The following is a 19,164-nucleotide window of genomic DNA, read 5'->3' on the forward strand; positions in this document are numbered from 1 at the left end:
AAGGAGCGACTGGACGGACGGACGGACGGAGGAGCATCGGTCCGCCTTTGCGCCCACACACGGAAAGGCGCGCTGCAGGCCCGCTTCCGTACCGCTCCACTACGCTACTCACCAAGTCTCTAGATAGCATACAGCCAGCTCAGCCTCTGCCGCCCGTCTAGAGTTGCTAGACGAGGCCAAGCGGCGATGCCGACGGTACTTGGAGAACAGTACCAGATTCACCTCAGCCTCACGTCCAATTCCAGCCTGGGGAAGACAATATCGGCCTCGGCCTCGCACTCGTCCTCGACGTTCAAGGAGCCAGAAGCTGGGGCAGCTGGGGGCTTGCACTACGTCGACCTCTTCCATACTACAGCAGCTACAGAGCTGCTCAAGGCGTCCTCCGTGTCAACAGCTGCTCAGAACTCCAGTGAAACAGCTCCACTGCCTGTGCGCTCCAAAAGCGCCCCTGCCTGGCAAGCCCTCGACCCAAGACTCGGCTCCCTCCGCATCGACTGTTTGGACAAAGTCGAAGAGATGTCCGCTTCAACGAGTCTCGAGGGAGCGCAAGCAGGCTCTTCGAGATCAGTAGACTCTCCCCGCGTACCGAATAGCGCTCCCTTGACGCCAAGCGCGACCTCATCTATCTGGAAGGCGCGTTTCATCCAGAGCAGCTCCTTTCCCGTGGAGGGCGAAGGCGGGCAGACGACTGAAGTCCTCTTCGGTATCGTACATCTCTTTCGGGAAGGTCAAGGCAAAATTGGGGGAGAAGGAGCACCACAGCCGGATGTGGCTCTAGATGATGACTCCGGGACACTGCTAGCGGTTCTGGGACTGCCGATACAGATGACCGCTGCTGAGTTTCTGGGCTGGGTGGAGCCGGCGCGAGACAGTATAGAGAAGATTCGGATGATCAGGTGAGTTGGTGAGAAGCGGCTCTGTTCATATAGTCGACGGTGACTGACGCCGAGATCTTCCCATTTGCGCCCACAAGGGAAGCAAATGCGTCGCGGTGTACGGTCCTGATGCAGTTCAGAGACGGTGAGTGAACTTAAGGAGTCGGAGGCTGAGCCATTCCCCTTGCAGCAGCTCACTGGCAATTAGACTACCTTTCCCCCATATACTCATGTGGTAACACAGCTTCCGATGCTGAAGAGTTCTACAAGCAGTACTGCGATCAGACAGTTCCATACTTTGCCTCGTCTGGGGACCAAGGCGGCTCTTCTCAATCTTCTACAGCGCAGATCGTCTATGTGACACAAGTGACCGTCTCTACATCTACTCAGCTTCCCTATGCATACCCTCAACTCGCCAATTCAGATCCCTGGCCCTTACCAGCAGTCTCCACAGGCCCCCGCGAAGGCGAAGTTGGTTCGTCTTCTGCGCCCGTCTCTACAACGACACCAGCCACCCGCTTGGCACTCTCACTCGCACAAGAGCTGCCGACGTGTCCGGTCTGTCTAGAGCGCATGGACTCATCCGTGACGGGGCTCATGACGGTCAGCTGTCAGCATACCTTCCACTGCGAGTGTCTCTCGAGGTGGGGTGACGCTCGGTGTCCAGTGTGCCGATACAGCCAGAACAGAGCAACGTCAAGAAGCGCTTCGGTCTTTGGCAACTCCAGGCATCGTCCTGGTGGAGCCGGAGCTGGAGCAGGAGTGGGCCGGGACGAAACAAATGGCGAGGAGGATGCAACCAATTGCACCGTCTGCGGGACTACAGACGATCTTTGGGTCTGTCTGATATGTGCAACGGTGGGATGCGGACGCTACAAGAAAGGATGCGCTAAGCAACACTTTGCCGAATCTGGGCACATCTACAGTCTAGAAGTGAGTTCAGACCCCACACCGAGACAGGTGATGCGAGAGCTGACGCATACCATCTCATTCGCAGCTCGAAACGTCCAGAGTATGGGACTATGTCAATGACGGCTACATCCACCGTTTGATCCAAAATCGAGCCGACGGCAAGCTGGTCGAGCTTCCCACTTCCTCTCAGTCTACTCCCGTGCGTCGTCGGCACCAGCGTAGAGGCGTTTCTGCCGAGGCTGGTGGGTCTGGACATCCCAGTAGATCTGAGCGAAGAGGTCGGGCTGGACAAGACGAGGAAGGGGGTGCGTGGTCTGAGGAGGAGGGAGACGAAGAGCAAGACGACCCGAAGAAGTCGGGAGGAAAGCTGGGTTCCACCGACGAGAAGCTCGAAGCAATCTCACTGGAGTATCAGTACCTCCTCCTGTCTCAACTCGAGTCGCAACGCGCATACTACGAGGAGCAAGTGCGTCGTCTGCAGACGGAGCTCGACGAAGTGCGCAGCGCCATGGCGCTCGAGCAAACGTCTGCTCCTCTCCTCGCTGCTCAAGAGGCTCGCTTCGAAGAAGAGCGGCAGCGCTGGCTCACTGAACGGTCCAAGCTCGACGAAACTCACACCCGTCTGGCTTCACGATGCGAAAAGGCCCTCGAGGCAGGCTCAAAGCTCTCCTCTGAATTACGCTCAGAGCGTTCCCTCGGTCGTGGTTTAATGGAGCGTCTGGAGGCTCAGCAGGTGGAGATGGATCGGAGGAAAATCGAGGGAGAGGAATTGAAGCGGGTGGTGCAGGATCAGGGGGAACAACTGAGGGATCTCATGTTTGCCCTTTCTGCCACGGAGCGAATCCGTGAGGCTGGTGGAGAGGCGCAAGGAGGGGATCTTATCGTAAGAGGTGGCAAGCAAGCAGTGCAACCTGCCAGAGCAATGGAAGAGGGTACGGTGACGACGCAGAGTGCAAAGCAGCACAAGAAGAACAAGGCGAAGAAGAAAAAGGGCAAGGCAAAGGCTACTAGCTCAGCATCTGGTGCGCTAGAGGCCGAAGTGGAAGACGTTGAAGAGGAAGTAGAGGACGTCGGGGGAAGTGTCCCTGTCCCTCTGACTCCTGAGGACGACACTACTCAAACAGACGACACGCAATCCACTTAGATTAGATGGCCTACTGCATGCATCTACCTGCTTCACATCTCCTCCCTCTGCTGGTGCTTTTCATCCGACATGTACATAGATCAACGCTAGCAACTGGATCGTATAAATTCGGATTCTTTGCACAGATGGGAGATGAAGATCTTGTATATACAGCAAGGGTCGAGAAGAGGCGGAATGTCAGTGTCCGTGGTGTGGTGTGGTGTGGTGTGGTGGCGTGGCGTAAAAGGTAGCTTCTTTTGATGCGAGATGGTGAAGAAGAGTGAACGGAGACGTCCTCGGACAACGAACGCTGGTGGCGGGAGCTATACAAGTCAACAGTAGACGTCCGTCAGCCGTTACAGAGAGGCGCCTAATGCTACCGACACCAGTGTGCCGAGGAGGACCAGCAGAGCAGCAGAGCCAACGAGGGCGCCTCGATTGCCGCTGCTGCCGCTGCTGCTCGAGCCACTTGAGCCAGAAGTGCTGGATGTCGTCGTGTTGGTGAAGTTGACCCCATTCATCTGCGCTGCAGCCGCAAATACGTCATTCTCGGGAATATTGTAGTAGTCCACCAGCACAAAGTTTGGATAGTAGGTGTGCTCCGAAGCACAATTGTTTGCTTCTGACAAGACGGAGGATTCGGAATTGGTAGTGTAGAGGGCGTCGGTATCGGGTGTGACGAGGATAGAGGCGACTCCTTCATCGAGGAAACTGTTTGCTAGGTACATCAGATTGTTGGATTTTAGTCCTGAGCCGATACGGTCGACGGAGCAGTTGAAGGGGGTGGAGAGCTGATCGTAAGGATTCTCCCACATGGCGCTGAATTCGGGAAGCAGGTACGGCACGGAGGACACGTTGGCCGAATTGTCCATGTAGGCTATGACAGTGGTACCTGCATCGATGAGATCGCCTAGCGTAGGCCAGCTGCTCCTAGACAGGCTGCTGGAAGTGGGAGCATACATCTTCGAGACTAGTCCAGTAGACTCAAAAGCCTCTGCGAAGCGTGTGGGCGGAAGATCGTCTGAATTGACAATGAGGAGCGAGAGGACATCATTTGGATTTGCGTCTACCCAAGTCTTGATCTGGGTAAGCCAGTACTCAATAGCTCCCCCTTGGAAAAGGTCGCAGGAAGTGTGGCAAAGGTCAATGCCCGCACCGGTGATCGTGGCATTGGTGGAGTTGTGAGCCTGGGATTGGAGCATACGGACTCCACTGTTGAGCTGTGTCGTGATGGAGACTTGTTGATTGGCAGCAACATTGGAGGTGCCACTGGCAATGGCATAGGAGTTGTGTGTACCGATGTAGGTCACATTGGAGTATTTGCGGGAGCAGAGGGAGTCGTGTCCATTGCATACGGTGGCCCGGGAGACGAGGGTGGCGGGGCTAGGTGACACAGATGGGAAGGCGGCTACGGCTGCTGCGCCGATTGACAAAGCACCGACGAGGGCCGTGGATAGGAACGAAGTGGAGAGCATGCTGATAATGTAAAGAAAGGAGACAGAATGCGCCAGGCAAGCTGTGGGAGGGATCACTTGTAGCTCAGGGTGTAGAGGCTGGCTAAGGCACTGGTAGAAGGCGGGAGAAGAGATGGACGAAGGAAAGAGAGGAGTGTACCAAGTGCGAGGTAGAAGAAGGGAGGAAGAGGTGCGAGTAGGACGCAGTGGAAGGCGGACGTAAGGAAGGGAGGAAGGGAGGAAGGGAGGAAGTGACTTGGCGGGGGAGGGCGGCGGCTGCAGGGCGCGTGCGTGCGGCCAAAGTAATTTCCGCCGCCGCCAAGACGCAACACGGCCGCACAGCAACACCAACCCCGCGTCAGGCACTGCGTCAGTGTCCACGGTCATCCCACGGCCGCCTCGGCACACAAAGACACACAAAGTCGCCGGCAGTGTTGGTGTCACATCCACGTCCATACGGTACACCCTGGACGACGACGACGACAAGGGCGAGGAGCAGTTGCACGATTATCTCAATTGCATTTGACACGACAGGACCACCAGGAAACACTCGTCACCCTCAGGTTACTCAACGGGCGGCCCATCCCCGTTATCACGCCCCCGACCCCACCCCCGACTGCCCTTATTGGTAGAAGCCTCCTCCATTCGGCCATGGCTGTGCCGTCTGCATGGACGGCATTCCCGTAGCACCACCCGTCAACAACTTCTGTCCACCCATTCCACCCGGTCCGATGATCGGCGCGTCTTCCTCCTCCTTCTCTTTACTGCTCTGCTTCGTAGACAGCGCCAGCACGGCCGCTTCCAGACTCTTGAGCTTCGTCGCGTGCTCACGCTGCACCTGCAGTCGCCAAGGCATGACAAAGTCATTCAGGCCGTGCCTCCAGCTCATCTCCTCGACCACATCGGGCCGCACAATGTCAAAGCAGGCATACAGCGTGGCAGTGACGCACTCCTTGTGACCAATGTCCACCCAGTAGCTCAGCAGCTCCTCGGCAACCTCGACGCTCTTGCTGATGGCAGCAGTCTCAATGGCATCGCGGAACAGCTTGTCGGCCTTGGAAAGCGCAATGCTCTCTTCCCAACGAGCACTCTTCTTGTACAGGTGGGCAGCAAGGCGTCGGAACTCTAGCAGGTCGTGGCTCTGCAGTCGAGAGGCAAGGGCAATGACGTCAAAGTTGTCGTAGCCGTCGATGGACACTCGCAGCGTCTCAAAGTCCTCCTCCTCGATGAGCAGGTCCATGTATGCATCGTTGACTGCCTCGAGGTTGTGGTGCTGCACAGACATCAGGTATGAGCGGATCAGGGGAACATTGTCGTTGTCCGCTCGGCGGAACATCCTCACAACTCGACCGTGGTCGATTCGTGCCGCCAAGACGACCAGCAGATCGTTGAGGAGCAACGGGTGCTGCTGCAGGTAGAAGGACAGGGCACGGTAGTAGATCTCCAGGTTTGCCACCTTGGGAAGGATCGACTTGAACTGATCGTGGTCCCATGACTCGGCCGAATGCTCCATGACTGTCAGGGCAGCATTGTCCATCTCGTCGTACTTGATGTACAGGTAGACCAGCTCAGACCAAAGGTGCGACGATTGAGCAACCTTGATCAGCTGAGGCAGGTTCGAGCGAGACCAGTAGAGCTTGAGGTGCTCCATCAGGCGCTCAGGGCGGTACTTGGCCAAAGCTACACCAGCCTGTGTGAAGACACCCATGTGAGCACGCTCGAGACCAAGGGCCGACTCGAGCAAGTCCAGCAGCTCGCCGAAGCGTCCGAGGCGCTCGTACGACCTGATCAGAGACGGCAGCTCCTCGGCGTGAGGTACCACAGCCAAACCACACACCTGAGCCAGCTTGTACTCGTTCTTGGCGAGACAGGCTGCGTGAACCTGCTTCCAGACACTGGTGTTGCCAGCCTTTCGAGCAGCTTCCACGGCAGCCTGGTAGTCGCCCAGGTACACCAAGGTGGTCGCAAGCCGAGCGTGGTTGGAGACAGAAGAGAACAGCAGCTTGGATGCAGCATAGAGCTCATCGTTGAAACACTTCTCACCTACAGCGAGAATGTCGGCAACGTTGGTCATACCAAGGAACTCTTCCATGTCGCCGAGCCTGTTGGCCTTGGCGAGACAGTAGGCGTACTCGGTATCGATTTGTGGCTCCCTTGCCTTCTTTCGGGCCATCTGCAGGAAGCGAATCAGCTCTTCCTCACGACCAGCGTGTTCGGCAATCTCAATGACCTCGGCGTAGTTGGACGGGTCCTCGGCCTTGACGTAGGAGTCAATGGCATCCTTGACGCGCAATCCATCGAGCTGGGCCTTACCAAGTCGGGACCAGAGCTCGGGCTTGTTGAGCTTGTTGGCATACTGGTAACCGCGGTCGATGGACACGATGTGCTCCACGAGCACATTCATGGCATCGCCATGCTGCTCTGCCTTGGAGAAGATGCGGAAGGCCTCCTCGTACAAGCCGTGGTCGATGGCAATCTTGGCGATCTCAGCGACATCGTATCCAGAGACCCGATCGATGTAATTCATGACCTTGCCCTTGTCCGTGCGAACAGCTGTCAGCATGAGCAAATTCTGCAGACTGCGGTTGTCCGAGAAGGCAGAAGGCTCGAGGATGATCTTCTCGAGCAGCTCAATGAGCTCGTGCGGCAGGTCAGCCGCCATGAAAGCCTTGACAGTCACGGAGACATCGTCAGGGTTGGTGGACTCGGGAACGGCGGTGGTGACCACCTGGTCCACGAGCTGTCTTCGGTGTACGTTCTCGGGGTGCAATACCTGAGCCCACAGGTCGAGCTGCCGCCTCATGACGAGGTAGCGAGACTGGTGCTTAAACATCGAGTTTTCATTGGTGATGGCAATGAGCTCCTCATCGCAGAAGCCCTTGGCATAGGCAATGTAGGCCAGGTATGGGTCTCGCTTCTCGCAGTACTTTCCCACGACTCGAGGCTCGTAGAGGTTGTTGTCCTTCAGGAATGCCTCTGGATTGTTGTTCGAGTCGATCGAGATCTTCGCCATGGCATTGTACAGGGCCTGATCCTGAGAGCCGCTCTCGATACGAGACTGAATCCAGGGCATGATGAGCTTGAGCCTGTTGCGCTTCTCGACCTCTTCTACGAGCTCCTCAACGGGAATTGGTCCTGTGACCGAAGACAGAAGGTTCTTGATGACACCCTCGTCACAGTCAACATCGAGAAGACCTCCAATGACCTGAGGAGTCCTCGACGAGTTGACACGCTGAACATAGACTTCGATGAAGTTGATCAGCATGTTCTGGTAGAGGTAGAGAACCAGGTCGTGGACAAAGTCGAATCGATCGCAGACAATGATGAGCGGAAGCTGGTCGGACAGCTTGGCTTCCTTGAGGAAGTTCTTGACCTTCTCAGCATTGTAGTAGTTTGATTCTCGACAGATGCGCTCGACTTCCCTGATCTGGCCAGTGCGAGTGGCAGCTTGGATGTACTTGAAGTGCACTTCGGAATCGGTGGACAGATTCACCACAGAGCCGAGGTAGTAGTACAGTCCTTCGAAGGACTTGAACGACTCGAACATCTCGATAAGCTTCACGGGGCCAAGGAGGTCGGAGTACTTGGTAGCAATTTGAACAACGACCTGTAGGTTCTGGCGGATGTTGACTTTGAGCATCTCCTTCAGGCAGTCCAAGCTCTGCTCCACTGTCAGACGGCCAAAGTAGCCGACCAGCCACTCGGCGTTGAGCAGGTTGGAGTGGACCACCACGCGCTTGATGTCAGCTGGGTCTTCGTAGTGCTCCAAGGCTCGCTGCAAAAGTCCGGCCTTCTCGCACAAGTTGGCGATTCGTGGTCTGTCGTAGTGGGAGAGCAAGTCATTGCCCAAGATTGCATCAGCGACCTGAGGGGCATTGATAAGGTTCATTTCGAGCAGACGAGTCTGCAGGTGGGCTTGCTCCGGCTTGTTGTCCTTGAGAGCATCAAGCAAGAAGCTGGTGGCCTGCTGGAACATGTTCTGGCTCATGAAGATGTCCGTCACCCGCTCAACGTCCACCAGAGGTCCCGAGTCATCGGCAACAAGGCTGCTTGCAAATTCTGCTCCCTGCTCCGGGTTGATCCTGACAATGTGCTGCAGAAGAGCAGCGTAGTCGGGAGTATATCCGACCTTTTTCGCGTACAGCACGATCTTGTTAAACTGGCCAGTCTCGGCAAAGCAGGCCACGACCTTGTTGGGCACATTGGCTCGCAGGTAAACGCTGAGCGCCAGGTTCATGTCATGCTGACGGACAATGTCTCCCAGCTCTTCGGAGCACTCGATCTTGTTCTCCTTGAGCCATTTCTCCAGCAGATGCTTCCTTCCCTGTACCAGTACAGGCTTGGCCAGCTCAAGGGACTCGTACTTGTTGAGCGACCCTCGCTCAAGCAGAATTCCAAAGTATTGCAGAATAGGAGAGAGCGTACCTGGCTGATTAGGCACTTGCTTGAACTGCTCAATTGTCTGAGTTGTTCGCAGAATACCTCGCGGCGAGTTTGCGGCAATCTTGGCTGCTTCTCCGTACTGCCCCGTGCTGAAGAGGCTGTGGAATTGCTGCATGTAGAGGTCATCGGCTCCAGGGAGATCACCTCGGGAGGCGAGCTTGAAGGCGAGCTCCGAGTTGTTGAGGGTTCCGAGAATGTAGGGAATGACCTTGGTCTCATCGACTGAGACCGACAGGACCTGACCCTTCTTGTTGAGACCGATGATACCACTGGTAGCCTCATGCTCAGCAGTTGTGAAGATTGTCTCTCCAGAAATTCTGTTCATGTAGACGCAAGTACCGCTCTCCAGGTCGTAGAGGTGGATGAAACCGTACTTTGTGACGAGGTAGACGATACCGTACCGCTTGCTCACTTGCATGGCAACTGGGAAATCGCTGCCAGCCTCTGGAGGGAAGAAGACATCGACTGCCTTCTTCGTGTAGGTCGGGTTGCCCTGCTGGTGGTCGATCTCCACGACGTGCAGCTTAGCACCTGTACCAGTTCGGACTGCAAAGGTGAAGAGCTTGAAGGGAGCAGGAGCCGAGTCTGTCTTGAGCTCGGCGAATGAAGCAGCATGACCTTCGATAGGCTGCGAAACTCCCCTGTCAATACTGTAAAGCTGCATAGCTCCCTTGACCTTGAATGCGCCCGGAGTGTTGTTTCCAGCGATACCGATCAAGACGCACCACTTCTCGTCTGGACTGACCCGGTAGTTGATGATCTGGCTACCTTGCAGGCTGACATGGCGGTCGAAGATCTTCTTGGGACCAGCCTCACCCTCAGTGCTCCAGTGGTAGACGGCAGTCTCCGTCACCAGACCAAGTGAGGTTGGCGAGATCCACTTCCAGAAGGTGACGTCTGCATCGCTCATGTGGCTTTTGACCTTCTGCTTCGTCTCCAAGTTGAAGACTTGCAGCTGACGTCCGGCCTTCAGAGCGAGGATCTTGGACACTGGGTTCATAATTGCTGAGTCTGCTGTGATAGGGCGGCGCATTCTGGAAACGAAGCCAGGGGAAGAGAAGTCAGCGTCGTCGGATAGCTGATACTCCGTCGGCTGAAAGCCAGGTACGACAAGGAGCTACTCACATCGAAGGCGTTGCTTCATCTAGTCCAACAATCGCGACGCTGTTCTGTCCATTGATGGACTCCCTGACACAGACGAATCGCTCGCTCTCCATAGTACATGTTGCGAAGCTGATCGACTCCGGGCTGATGCCCAGAGCCGTGAGCACGCAATGCTCATTGAAGACGATGGGCGTGTCCGCCATGACTGGCTAGGGGGAAAGGGAGGGGCTGACGTAGAGGCTAGATCTGCTATGGTTCAACGAGAATGCCGGACCAGAAGAGTGGAGATGGCTCGCGATGTATTGGCTCCCGAGTGTATGCAGGTATACAAACGAGGATGGTGAGGGATGATAAAAGGAGGTGCCCGTCGACGTCTGATGTTTGGCCGTCGACTGCAAGGCGAGTGGGCGTATGTGAGGTAGAGGGGAAGAAGCGATGCTGCGTTGCCTGAACGGGGGAGAACATCATCACCACCACTCCTCGTCGGAGGTGTGGGCGTGGGCGGAGTGCGCGCATTGCTGGCAGTGGAGCTCAAGCCTCGACGCGAGGCGGGCGCACAGCCAAGCCAAGGCCAAAGCCACTTCCCTCAGCCTGGCCTGCCCTCGCCCACACGTCTGCCTGGATGCTCATCGATCAAGCCTTGAAGGGCACTCAATGCACCGATAGCAAAGACGAAACCGCACAGGACTGAATGACCGTCACGTTTCAAGAGACAAATGAGACGAGACGAAAAGGTACAACATGAACAGCGCAGCGATTGTAGGAACGACCGACTGCTCAGCATGCAATGTGAATGCGATGTGTGACCCGCAAGGCGAGAGAAGATGTATTCCTCACGTCAGGCCAAGGGAATGATGTGTACAGAGTGAGAAGAAAGGGGCTGCCGTGACTCGATTGCTCATCAACCGCGCAACATTTAGCGCATGATGATACCGTCGAAGCGCTGCTTGAACCAAGCGGCTGTGTCCTCCTTCTTCACACGGTGGGGAGCACCAACGCGCGAGGTCCTCTCCTTGCGGCGGGCGACACGGGCACCAGGGCGGGTCATGACGACGAAGAAGTCGGCACCGAAGATACCGATTGCCGGGTCGTACTTGATACCCAGGTCAATGTGCTCGGTGATACCGAAACCGAAGTTACCGGTCTCGGAGAAGTTCCTGCGTCGCAGCTCGTACTCCTTGACCTTGAGGCCTCGCTCCAGAATCTCCTCTGCCTTGGGGCCTCGGACGGTGACGTGGCAAGCGATCTTCTCGTTACGTCGGATACCGAAACCTCGGAGGGTGTAGCGGGCCTTGGAGGTGACGGGCGACTGACCAGTCAGCTGCTCAAGAACCTTGGTGGCTCGGGTCAGCCTGTCACCGGACTCTCCGACGGAGATGTTGATGCTGTGAAGTCAAGAGGATGTGATGAAGAGGTGAGCGCATGTCCTGATCGGTGTGAGAATTTGCTATGACACTGCTGTACTTACACGAGCTTGTCCACGCGGAGCTCCTGAAATTTCGAAGAGGGGGAGATGGGAGCATCAATGTCAGTGAAACAGTCCTTTCGCCAACTCAACCTGGTTTGTGTGTGTGGCCTTCCTTGAACATCCCTTCCAGCATGACTCCATCCAGTGTGTCTAGCACAGCGCAGTGTCGCAGAGACGTCGCTCTTGGTCTGCTCCTGCTGCCCTTTCCACCTGGCCGAGGGTGGACTGCACAGGTAGCTGGCGTAGATCTCTCCGTGCGACGTTGCAACGTCCTTTGTTGCTGGCGCCGGACTACTGTCCTACTCCCAGCCAAATACACTGGCAGAGATGTAGAGATTTGGCCGCCTTGCGCCCTATCCATAGCCTCACTCCTCCATTTCGATCTTTCCCCTTCCTGGCTGCCTCTGCGCAGTCTACGACTGAGCAAGCTGCCATCGCTGCCTGCCCAGCCTGCCTGCTGGTTTGTCCCTCTTCACGTCATGTTCCCGCGCTAGTACGAGATACGAACCTTCATAGGGTTACTACGAAGATGCAAATTCAAAAAGGGGGGAGAGCAGCAAACGGGATTCAGTCAGCCTCACATTCCCAGACGAAGATTCTCTCTTTCGCTTCGCAACAAAGCATCGTCGTACTCACACAGCCTTTGACTCAGCCATTGTGAGATTAGTCTTGAAGAGGTGCGAAGGGGGGAAAGTTTGTGAGGAAGGGTGACGGGTAAGGGAGAGATTCGGACGAGTGGGAATGGCGGGCGCACGCAGGCGGGCAGGCAGGGGAAAATCGCGGACCCGGCATGAGCGCACAGCGGCGAGCGACTCCTTCCGTTCGGCGCGGCACGTGACCTTGGCAGATTTCGCCCGAGCGGGGCCACACTCGCCGCCGTGCGTTCTTCCGCCCGCCCGCCATGGCAGATGCCCTAGCAGAGCTCACACTTCACTGGCTGACGACGTGGCAAGCCAGCGAATCTATCACAATGGCATGAGGCGTATCCAAGCATAGATATGAGGAAGGAGTTAAGAAGATACAAACGCGATCACGACGTCGTCGACAATTCTACAAGACTTCTGACATGCTACAGCATAGAGGGAACAGCATGCAGGTATCGTAGACACCCCCCTATCCTTTGCCGACGAGACCAACTAAGCACCATTGACCTTGACGGCCGAGGGACCTCCAATTCGAGGAGAGCTTCCCACGGCATACCTAGTCTTTGCGTAGTAAAAGGGGATGAGCTTGGTCAAGGACCATCTGAAGTGGGGCTCTCCCGTCAACCTTCCCTTCTTGTCCTTCATGACCTGACCCTGTTCGTCATACGATTGCCTGACCCAGAAGCCCCATCCGAGCAGGATAAAGAAGAAGTACTTCAGCCTCTCGATCTTGAAGAAGCTGAATGAAACGAGCCAGATCATCAGCTCCATGTAGGTGAAGAAGGAGAGGGCTCCTCCGGGCGCTCGAGCTTTGATCCATCTGATACCATCGACCCAGAGGCGAGCATCTCGGGGCAGTGGGCGCGTGGAGGGATCCATCAGGAAGACGGCCAAGATCCTTGCATAGATACCGATGTGTACGTGTCCTACGGTGCCGACTGCCCCAATGAAAGATGCATTAGTGCAGCAGACTGAGACGTCCTTAATGGAGAAGTTCTGCAGGTAGAGATTGGGGCGAACGTAGTCTTCAGGGAAGAGGTCGTCGGGCAGGAAATCGAGCGGTGGGATCTCGAAGCCAGTAGCAACAACGATGACGTCGGCAGCGTAATTCGTCTCTTGACCTTCGTCTTCAGGCTTGGAGCCACGCTTTCTCTTGTTGAACTTGACAGAGTGGCCTTGCAGTTCGACCACGTCTCCGCGCACGTAGTCTGCCTTGCCCTCTCGAATATCCTGAAGAGCAGTAGAGTTGACAATGGGAGTCGAAGCATAGAAGGGCGTCGTGGGAGCCATCTTTTCCTCCAGGTCTCGATAGTGAAGTTTGCGAAGTAAGATTTCGGGGATGCAGGACAGCCAGGTCTGGCGGCCGAGAGGCTGCAAAGCGAGCACAGTGTCCACAACGGTGAAGCGAGGGATGACCCACTTGTCACTTCGGGCGAGGATCATAGGCTTTCGGGCACCCTTCGCTACGGCAAGCTCAAGGGCTTCGACTCCACTGGCGCCGCCGCCAACAATGAGCACCTTCTTGTCCTTGAGGTCGACGCCGTCAAGATGACTGGAGTGAACGATTTTTCCCATGAACTTCTCTTGATTGGGGAGGTCGAGCATTTTAGGCTTGCCACAAGTACCGGTGCACACGAGGAGTCCATCGTAGATGTCTCCTTCGTTGCCATTGATGATCCACCTAGACAGGCCACCTTTCTCGGGATCACCCGAAGATTCATGACGGGTGATCGAAGTGACCTTTTGGTTAAAGCGAGTCTTTTTGTCCAGGCCATATGACTTCCAGATCTTCTTGACGTTCTCCAAGATCTCGTCTCGCTTGGGATAACCTTTGGTGTATTTGACGCTGGGATGGAATCGGTATCTGCGAGAATAGTGGAGGCGGATGATGTGCAGCGGATCAGAGACGATGTGTGCTGAGTATCGTTTGGGGCTGCACTGTACTCACAATATACTGCTAATCTGCAGGCCGGAAGTGGAATTGACATTTGCCCAAATTCCTCCCACGTCTTGAGAGGCTTCAAAGATGGTCACATCGAAGCCATGTCCGAGGAGGTGGGATGCGGAGCTGATTCCGGTGATGCCTGCGCCAATGATGGCTACATGCTTGAGTGGCTTTTGCGGTTGCTGTAGCTGGGGGTAGAGAGGTGAGAAAACCCACGAGATGACGATCTGAATGGCTTGGTAGATGAGAGAGATGATGCCGAAAGGCTACCAGGGCAAGGTGTGAAAGCGAGCGGGCGGATACGTCAGGGCGTGTACACAAGGTCCAAAGTGCTGGTGAGCTGCAAGGGGTCCACTATACTCACGTCGAGCGATGCCACCACGGCCATACTGGGCTAGCTTGAGGCTTTGCAGTGGATGAAGTGAAGCTGATGATGAGAGCTGTAGAAGGGGAAGATGGAAAGGCACTCTCACGTCCTTGGACCTGGCGGAAGAGCAGCTTCCTGGGAATCAAACGTGTGCTGTGGAGTGGAAGCGGGCGGAGGCTGAAAGCAACGGGTGGCTCAGGCCGAGAGCCGGGCGGGACAGGGCGAGGGTAGCGAAGGGTCCGCCTATTCTCCTTCGCTGGGCAGTCGCTTCACAATGTGAGAGGCTGAGATGGCCCACCACTCGAGAGGAGTGGTCGACGTTGTATATGAGGAGATGACCTATCGGCTCGTCTGCTTGATCTACCTGCGGTGTACGAGACGGCGTTGCAGTGCAGTCAGCGTGATGAGCGGCAGGTGGAGGCGACCAGCCAAGCCAAGGCGTGGCTGACTGGCTGACGGCTGACGGGACCTGAGTGATGGCGTTGGACCCTGAAGTGATTCCCTGACCTTGAGCTTTCTCGGTGAGCCACCCTGTCCTCTTCTCCTCCCTCCCCCCACCTCTGTCCCCTACTCCTTCTCTCTCCCTCTCCCCTTGCCTCGTCGCATGCGATTGGCTGTTCCACCTTTAGCACGTTTCACTAGTACTTCGCTTCTTCCACGTTCTGCTTCAAGCTCTACGTTACGCCCCAGCTTCCCTTTCCCCTCCAACGCGTACAGGCGCCCATTTCTTCCTCTGATCTCCACTCCTCGCAACCTGTCTACAAACATGTCCGAGTCCGCCATTGTCAGTGATGCCAGCCCCTCCTCTTCCACCCCAACTGTGGGCTATCTACGCTACATCGATGCATCGGAAGCAGCCGCCATCGACGAAGAACTCATGTCGCCCGAAGGGTGTGGCTTCCTCCTTCCCCAACTCATGGAGCTAGCCGGCCTCGCCTGCGCTCAAGCAGTGTTCAAGTGCTACCCTCCTCACAAGTACCCCAACCTCCTCGTCGCTGCTGGTCCGGGTAATCAGGGTGGGGATGGACTGGTGGCCGCTCGACACGCAAAGATCTGGGGTTATAATGTACAGGTGTGGTATCCAAAGCAGGGAAAGGCAGATATCTTTGTCAGTCTAAAGAAGCAGCTCCAGGCCATGGAAGTTGATTTTTTGGACGAAGACGGCTTTGACGATGGACTGATGTCAGCAGACGTAGTATTGGACTCGATCTTTGGTGAGTTGGAGACGAGGCGGCCTAAGAGCTTTTAGAGGAATTTCAAATCTTATCGCTCTCTCCCTTGCAAATGCTACACGACAGGCTTCTCCTTCAAAGGTCCTCCTCGACCTCCTTTCGCCGCCGCCCTCGAGTCTATGAGAGATGAATCTCGTCTCGAATTCATCGGCCGGATCACCCGCCCTCCGATCGTATCGGTAGATATCCCCTCAGGCTGGTCTGTCGACGAAGCACCCGATGGACAAAGCGACGAAGACGTCTTCACTCCAGACGTCGTCATCTCCCTCACTGCCCCCAAGACTGGTCTGAAGAGGTTCAACGGAGTCTCCTTGCTGGGCGGAAGGTTCTTGCCGGAGAGCATTGTTCAGAAGTATGGACTTGAGACACTCGTGGATGGGTATGTGGGGGATGACCAAGTGATGGACATCACAGGATGGACGCCAGCGCCGGAGGACAAAGAGGGAGTAGGAGAGACTCAGGAGCCTCAGCCCTAGTCAGTCTGAGAGATGACATTTGGCTAAGATCAGCGCAGCAGGACAGTACCCGTTTCGTTCAAAGAGGTCATGTGTCACTCGTGGAAAGTAGACGAGAAGACAAAGACGCCGAGTGATTGTGCAGAGCAGCTCAGGCGAGTCACCAAGCAATATATCCATCGTATTCTGCCCTTCTCGTCTCCTCTCCTCTCCTCTCCACTCCTCTGCTCTCATCTGCACCAGCATGGACTGTAGCCTGAAACAGCCCTTTTCTCCTCCATCTGAGACCTGCCTGCACGCACGGAATCGGGAGATCCAAATCGTGATCGAGATCGAGATTGGGCCATCGGGCTCGAATTCATGCCACCCCACTTCCTTCCAGCTGGCGTCGAGGGCATGGACGCTATAACCCAGAGCGCCACGCCCCAGAGAGGGCTGCCATCATTCACACAGGTGAATGCCTCCTTCAAGACTAAAATGCCATTAGTCTACACCGATTGCCAAATCAAGCGAGTCACACAGGCAATGATGAGGAAATTTTGAGAGTAAAGAGTGCCACATGGGCGGTTTTCATTCTTTTTTGTGTCTCTTTTTGTCGTTTTTTCACGTAAACAGGTATAACAGAAGGGACAAAAAAAAAACAGAGGATTCAACGAGGAGAAGAGAGACAGACCTCGACGTGACTTTGGAAACAAGTGTAGAAGTAAAGAGAAGGGGAATTACTGAAAGAGAGAGGAAGAGAGAGAGCAGGAAATAGAACGAGGGAAAGCAAGAAGAATGGGCAAGAGCAAGAGGCGGGTGGGTTTGGAAAGAGGCCAGGCGAGTAGAGAGGCGCAGGCCCGCTCCTCGACCCTACGCCACAGGTCTCATCCATTGCAATCATGTATGCGGGCGCCTAACGATGACGGAGTGGGGTGGGGAATCTAAGCAGAGCTGGCGTGAGAACTGGCCAGAGGCTCAGGAGCGGTACCGCCGTGGCGAGGAGACTCGTCGACCATGGCCTCGTGCTTCTCCGGAGAGTGGGTGGAACCAGCACCGACGTCGTTGGACGCAGACTCGAACATAGCGTCGACCTCGTCACCGCCGCTGAGACCGTGGTAGCAGGGCTCACCAACCTCACCGAGGTCGGCACCGATGAGCTCGCGCTCGTCGCTAGTCCTGAAGTGGCAACCGGGGATTCGGTCAATGACGAAGAGCAGGACAAAGGAGATGGCCATGGACCAACCGAAACCGAAGCAGCTGTCGGCAAGCTGGTATCCCAGCTGGATCCAGTGGTGGTTGATCCATCCACCGCCAATGGGGTCAGAGCCGTCGAAGGAGGCAACTCGGTTGTCGGCGAAGAGGGCGGTCATGATGTTTCCAACCAGACCACCGACGGCGTGGGCGGCGAAGATATCCAGAGCGTCATCGACTCCCATGAAACCCTTGAGTGCGGTAGCCCAGTTGCAAGCAGTGCCAGCAACAACACCAAAGGCGACAGAGGCGGGCAGAGCAACGTAACCCGACGCAGGGGTGATAGCGACCAGGCCGGCAACGGCACCAGAGCAGAATCCGACGGCAGACCACTTGCGCTCTAGCCTGTAGTCCCACATCATCCAGGTCAATCCGCCCACGGCGGCAGACATGTTGGTGACGTACATGGCCATCACAGCTCGCAGGTTGGCACCAATCTCGGAACCACCATTGAATCCGTTCCAGCCGAACCACAGGAAGACTGTACCCAGAACAACGTAGGAGACGTTGTGGGGGCGGTAGGCAAGGGCCTCTGTTCCGTAACCCTTTCGGCGACCAAGGAAGATGGAGATGGCGAGAGCGGCAGTTCCAGAGGAGATGTGGACGGGTGTGCCTCCTGCAAAGTCCAGTCCTCCCAGGTTGTTCATCCATCCATAACCGACGTTCCAAGTACCGTAGGCAATGGGGTTGTAGACGATGGTGCTCCAGCAGAAGGTCCAGATCATCACCGGCAGGAGCCTGGCTCGGTCAGCAAAGGCACCAGCGGCAATGACGGGAGTAATTGCGGCGAACATTCCCTGGTAGATGGCGTAGAGGAGGTTGGGGATGTAGGAACCTCCAGCTGAGGGCTGGATGTCAACGCCCATCATACCAAAGTGGGCCAAGTCACCGATGAAGGCGTTGCCCGAGCTGGACGAGAAAGCGAGGGAGAAGCCCCAGAAGAACCACTCAAAGAGGACAATGGACGAGAGAATCATGGACATCCAGAGCATGGACAGAGCGCTCTTCTTGCGGAGCAGACCAGCGTAGAAGAAGCCTGGAGGAGCGGGATAGCAGGAGCTCGACAGATTAGCACCGCAGACTGGGAAGGAGTGAAGGGTGTGACTGGCATAAGCTACTCACCCAGACCGGGAATCATGATCCAGACAAGGGCTGTGGCGACAATAACCCAGGCGATGTCACCGAGGTCTGATCAAGAAGAGGGGCAAAGAAGCGGCGAAAGTCAGGAGCCTGCAGCTGCAAAAGACGCGCAAACGGGTTCTGCCCAGACACTCACTGTAGATGTACTGCTCTCCATCTACGGTGGTCGCGATGTTGCCCTCAGGCGTTGCGGTTACGTTGACCATATTGTGAGATTGTACTTGTGGTGGGTATGGCTATATGCGTCCGAAGGTGGTGTTTTGATGTGCGGCGGAGCTTGGCCAAGACTTGCTGCCCTCTTTGCCTGCTTGTGCTAGAGCGAGACGAGGTGGTGGGGGGGCCGGCGAGGAAGAGGAGGGGTGTAGGGGAGGAGGTGGGCCAAGTGCGGTTCGTGAGGTGTGACTGGAAGAAAGAAAGACAAGCTGTGAGGGGGAGGGGGGGCGTGCTATTGATCCGTCCTTATAATGCAGCGAGGGAGATTGAGCCAAGGTACCAATGTCCGACGCGGAGCCTCAGCGGCCCGGTCTTCTTGGCTTAGTGTGCCTGACTGCCCTTATCGTAGCTTACCACTTCGCAGAGCCGGGAGGCGGGACTTTTGCCTTGGTCAGACTGGGAGTATCTCGACACTGGGATTACGCTCTGCCCCTCGTGGATGTCAGCGACTTGGGGGCCGGGTAGCAGACGAGGTGCGGCAGTGGATGGCCTTGTTAGCTGCCACCTGCGAGGCCCCAAGCGGTGGGACCTGGCAGGAGCATTGGCAGGCCGGACA

At 56.2% G+C, this 19,164-nt stretch overlaps 7 protein-coding genes across 7 annotated transcripts; 2 read left to right on the plus strand and 5 right to left on the minus strand.

Moving 5' to 3' along the window:
- Positions 1–92: 92 nt before the first annotated feature.
- Positions 93–3,062, plus strand: BCV69DRAFT_280554 (hypothetical protein). Its single transcript, XM_025491654.1, has 4 exons — positions 93–896; positions 974–1,020; positions 1,120–1,808; positions 1,873–3,062. Exons 1-4 carry the CDS (start codon positions 187–189, stop codon positions 2,929–2,931), a joined length of 2,505 nt encoding a protein of 834 aa, XP_025350104.1. The 5' UTR covers positions 93–186; the 3' UTR covers positions 2,932–3,062.
- A 291-nt stretch (positions 3,063–3,353) lies between these two features.
- Positions 3,354–4,289, minus strand: BCV69DRAFT_239983 (PLC-like phosphodiesterase; the record flags this gene model as incomplete). Its single annotated transcript, XM_025489989.1, has 1 exon — positions 3,354–4,289. A coding segment is annotated over one exon (936 nt), but the record flags the coding sequence as incomplete, so codon positions are not given.
- A 693-nt stretch (positions 4,290–4,982) lies between these two features.
- On the minus strand, positions 4,983–10,352 carry BCV69DRAFT_310449 (putative CHC1-clathrin heavy chain). The gene is made up of 2 exons (XM_025494792.1): positions 9,933–10,352; positions 4,983–9,841 (listed from the first exon to the last, which is right to left on the minus strand). The coding sequence occupies exons 1-2, from the start codon at positions 10,112–10,114 to the stop codon at positions 4,987–4,989; spliced, it is 5,037 nt and encodes a 1,678-aa protein (XP_025350106.1). The 5' UTR covers positions 10,115–10,352; the 3' UTR covers positions 4,983–4,986.
- A 350-nt stretch (positions 10,353–10,702) lies between these two features.
- BCV69DRAFT_102717 (putative RPL11B-ribosomal protein L11) lies at positions 10,703–12,057 on the minus strand. Its single transcript, XM_025489021.1, has 4 exons — positions 12,018–12,057; positions 11,888–11,900; positions 11,380–11,402; positions 10,703–11,296 (listed from the first exon to the last, which is right to left on the minus strand). Exons 2-4 carry the CDS (start codon positions 11,891–11,893, stop codon positions 10,828–10,830), a joined length of 498 nt encoding a protein of 165 aa, XP_025350107.1. The 5' UTR covers positions 11,894–11,900; positions 12,018–12,057; the 3' UTR covers positions 10,703–10,827.
- A 301-nt stretch (positions 12,058–12,358) lies between these two features.
- On the minus strand, positions 12,359–14,643 carry BCV69DRAFT_266456 (FAD/NAD(P)-binding domain-containing protein). Its single transcript, XM_025490809.1, has 3 exons — positions 14,333–14,643; positions 13,972–14,234; positions 12,359–13,887 (listed from the first exon to the last, which is right to left on the minus strand). The coding sequence occupies exons 1-3, from the start codon at positions 14,354–14,356 to the stop codon at positions 12,516–12,518; spliced, it is 1,659 nt and encodes a 552-aa protein (XP_025350108.1). The 5' UTR covers positions 14,357–14,643; the 3' UTR covers positions 12,359–12,515.
- Positions 14,644–15,101: 458 nt separating this feature from the next.
- Positions 15,102–16,043, plus strand: BCV69DRAFT_245665 (YjeF N-terminal domain-like protein; the record flags this gene model as incomplete). Its single annotated transcript, XM_025490168.1, has 2 exons — positions 15,102–15,549; positions 15,634–16,043. 2 exons carry the CDS (start codon positions 15,102–15,104, stop codon positions 16,041–16,043), a joined length of 858 nt encoding a protein of 285 aa, XP_025350109.1.
- Positions 16,044–16,653: 610 nt separating this feature from the next.
- BCV69DRAFT_280557 (ammonium transporter) lies at positions 16,654–19,047 on the minus strand. Its single transcript, XM_025491655.1, has 3 exons — positions 18,532–19,047; positions 18,378–18,443; positions 16,654–18,291 (listed from the first exon to the last, which is right to left on the minus strand). Exons 1-3 carry the CDS (start codon positions 18,599–18,601, stop codon positions 16,946–16,948), a joined length of 1,482 nt encoding a protein of 493 aa, XP_025350110.1. The 5' UTR covers positions 18,602–19,047; the 3' UTR covers positions 16,654–16,945.
- Between the last annotated feature and the right edge of the window lie 117 nt (positions 19,048–19,164).

Source organism: Pseudomicrostroma glucosiphilum (genome assembly GCF_003144135.1).
Source record: "Pseudomicrostroma glucosiphilum strain MCA 4718 unplaced genomic scaffold BCV69scaffold_2, whole genome shotgun sequence".
Lineage (NCBI taxonomy): Eukaryota > Fungi > Basidiomycota > Exobasidiomycetes > Microstromatales > Microstromataceae > Microstroma > Microstroma glucosiphilum.

Coding starts and splice junctions, on each gene's coding strand:
- BCV69DRAFT_310449 (XM_025494792.1), bottom strand. CDS start 10,114: ATGGCGGACACGCCCATCGTCTTCAATGAGCATTGCGTGCTCACGGCT. Junction 9,842..9,932: donor GATGAAGCAACGCCTTCGAT/GTGAGTAGCTCC, acceptor CTTCGTTTCCAG/AATGCGCCGCCCTATCACAG.
- BCV69DRAFT_102717 (XM_025489021.1), bottom strand. Junction 11,297..11,379: donor CTCCGCGTGGACAAGCTCGT/GTAAGTACAGCA, acceptor TTGACTTCACAG/CATCAACATCTCCGTCGGAG.
- BCV69DRAFT_280557 (XM_025491655.1), bottom strand. CDS start 18,601: ATGGTCAACGTAACCGCAACGCCTGAGGGCAACATCGCGACCACCGTA. Junction 18,444..18,531: donor TGGAGAGCAGTACATCTACA/GTGAGTGTCTGG, acceptor CTTCTTGATCAG/ACCTCGGTGACATCGCCTGG. Junction 18,292..18,377: donor GATCATGATTCCCGGTCTGG/GTGAGTAGCTTA, acceptor CCGCTCCTCCAG/GCTTCTTCTACGCTGGTCTG.
- BCV69DRAFT_280554 (XM_025491654.1), top strand. CDS start 187: ATGCCGACGGTACTTGGAGAACAGTACCAGATTCACCTCAGCCTCACG. Junction 897..973: donor GAGAAGATTCGGATGATCAG/GTGAGTTGGTGA, acceptor TGCGCCCACAAG/GGAAGCAAATGCGTCGCGGT. Junction 1,809..1,872: donor GGCACATCTACAGTCTAGAA/GTGAGTTCAGAC, acceptor TCTCATTCGCAG/CTCGAAACGTCCAGAGTATG.
- BCV69DRAFT_266456 (XM_025490809.1), bottom strand. CDS start 14,356: ATGGCCGTGGTGGCATCGCTCGAC. Junction 14,235..14,332: donor CCGTGGTGGCATCGCTCGAC/GTGAGTATAGTG, acceptor TTGCCCTGGTAG/CCTTTCGGCATCATCTCTCT. Junction 13,888..13,971: donor CTGCAGATTAGCAGTATATT/GTGAGTACAGTG, acceptor CTATTCTCGCAG/ATACCGATTCCATCCCAGCG.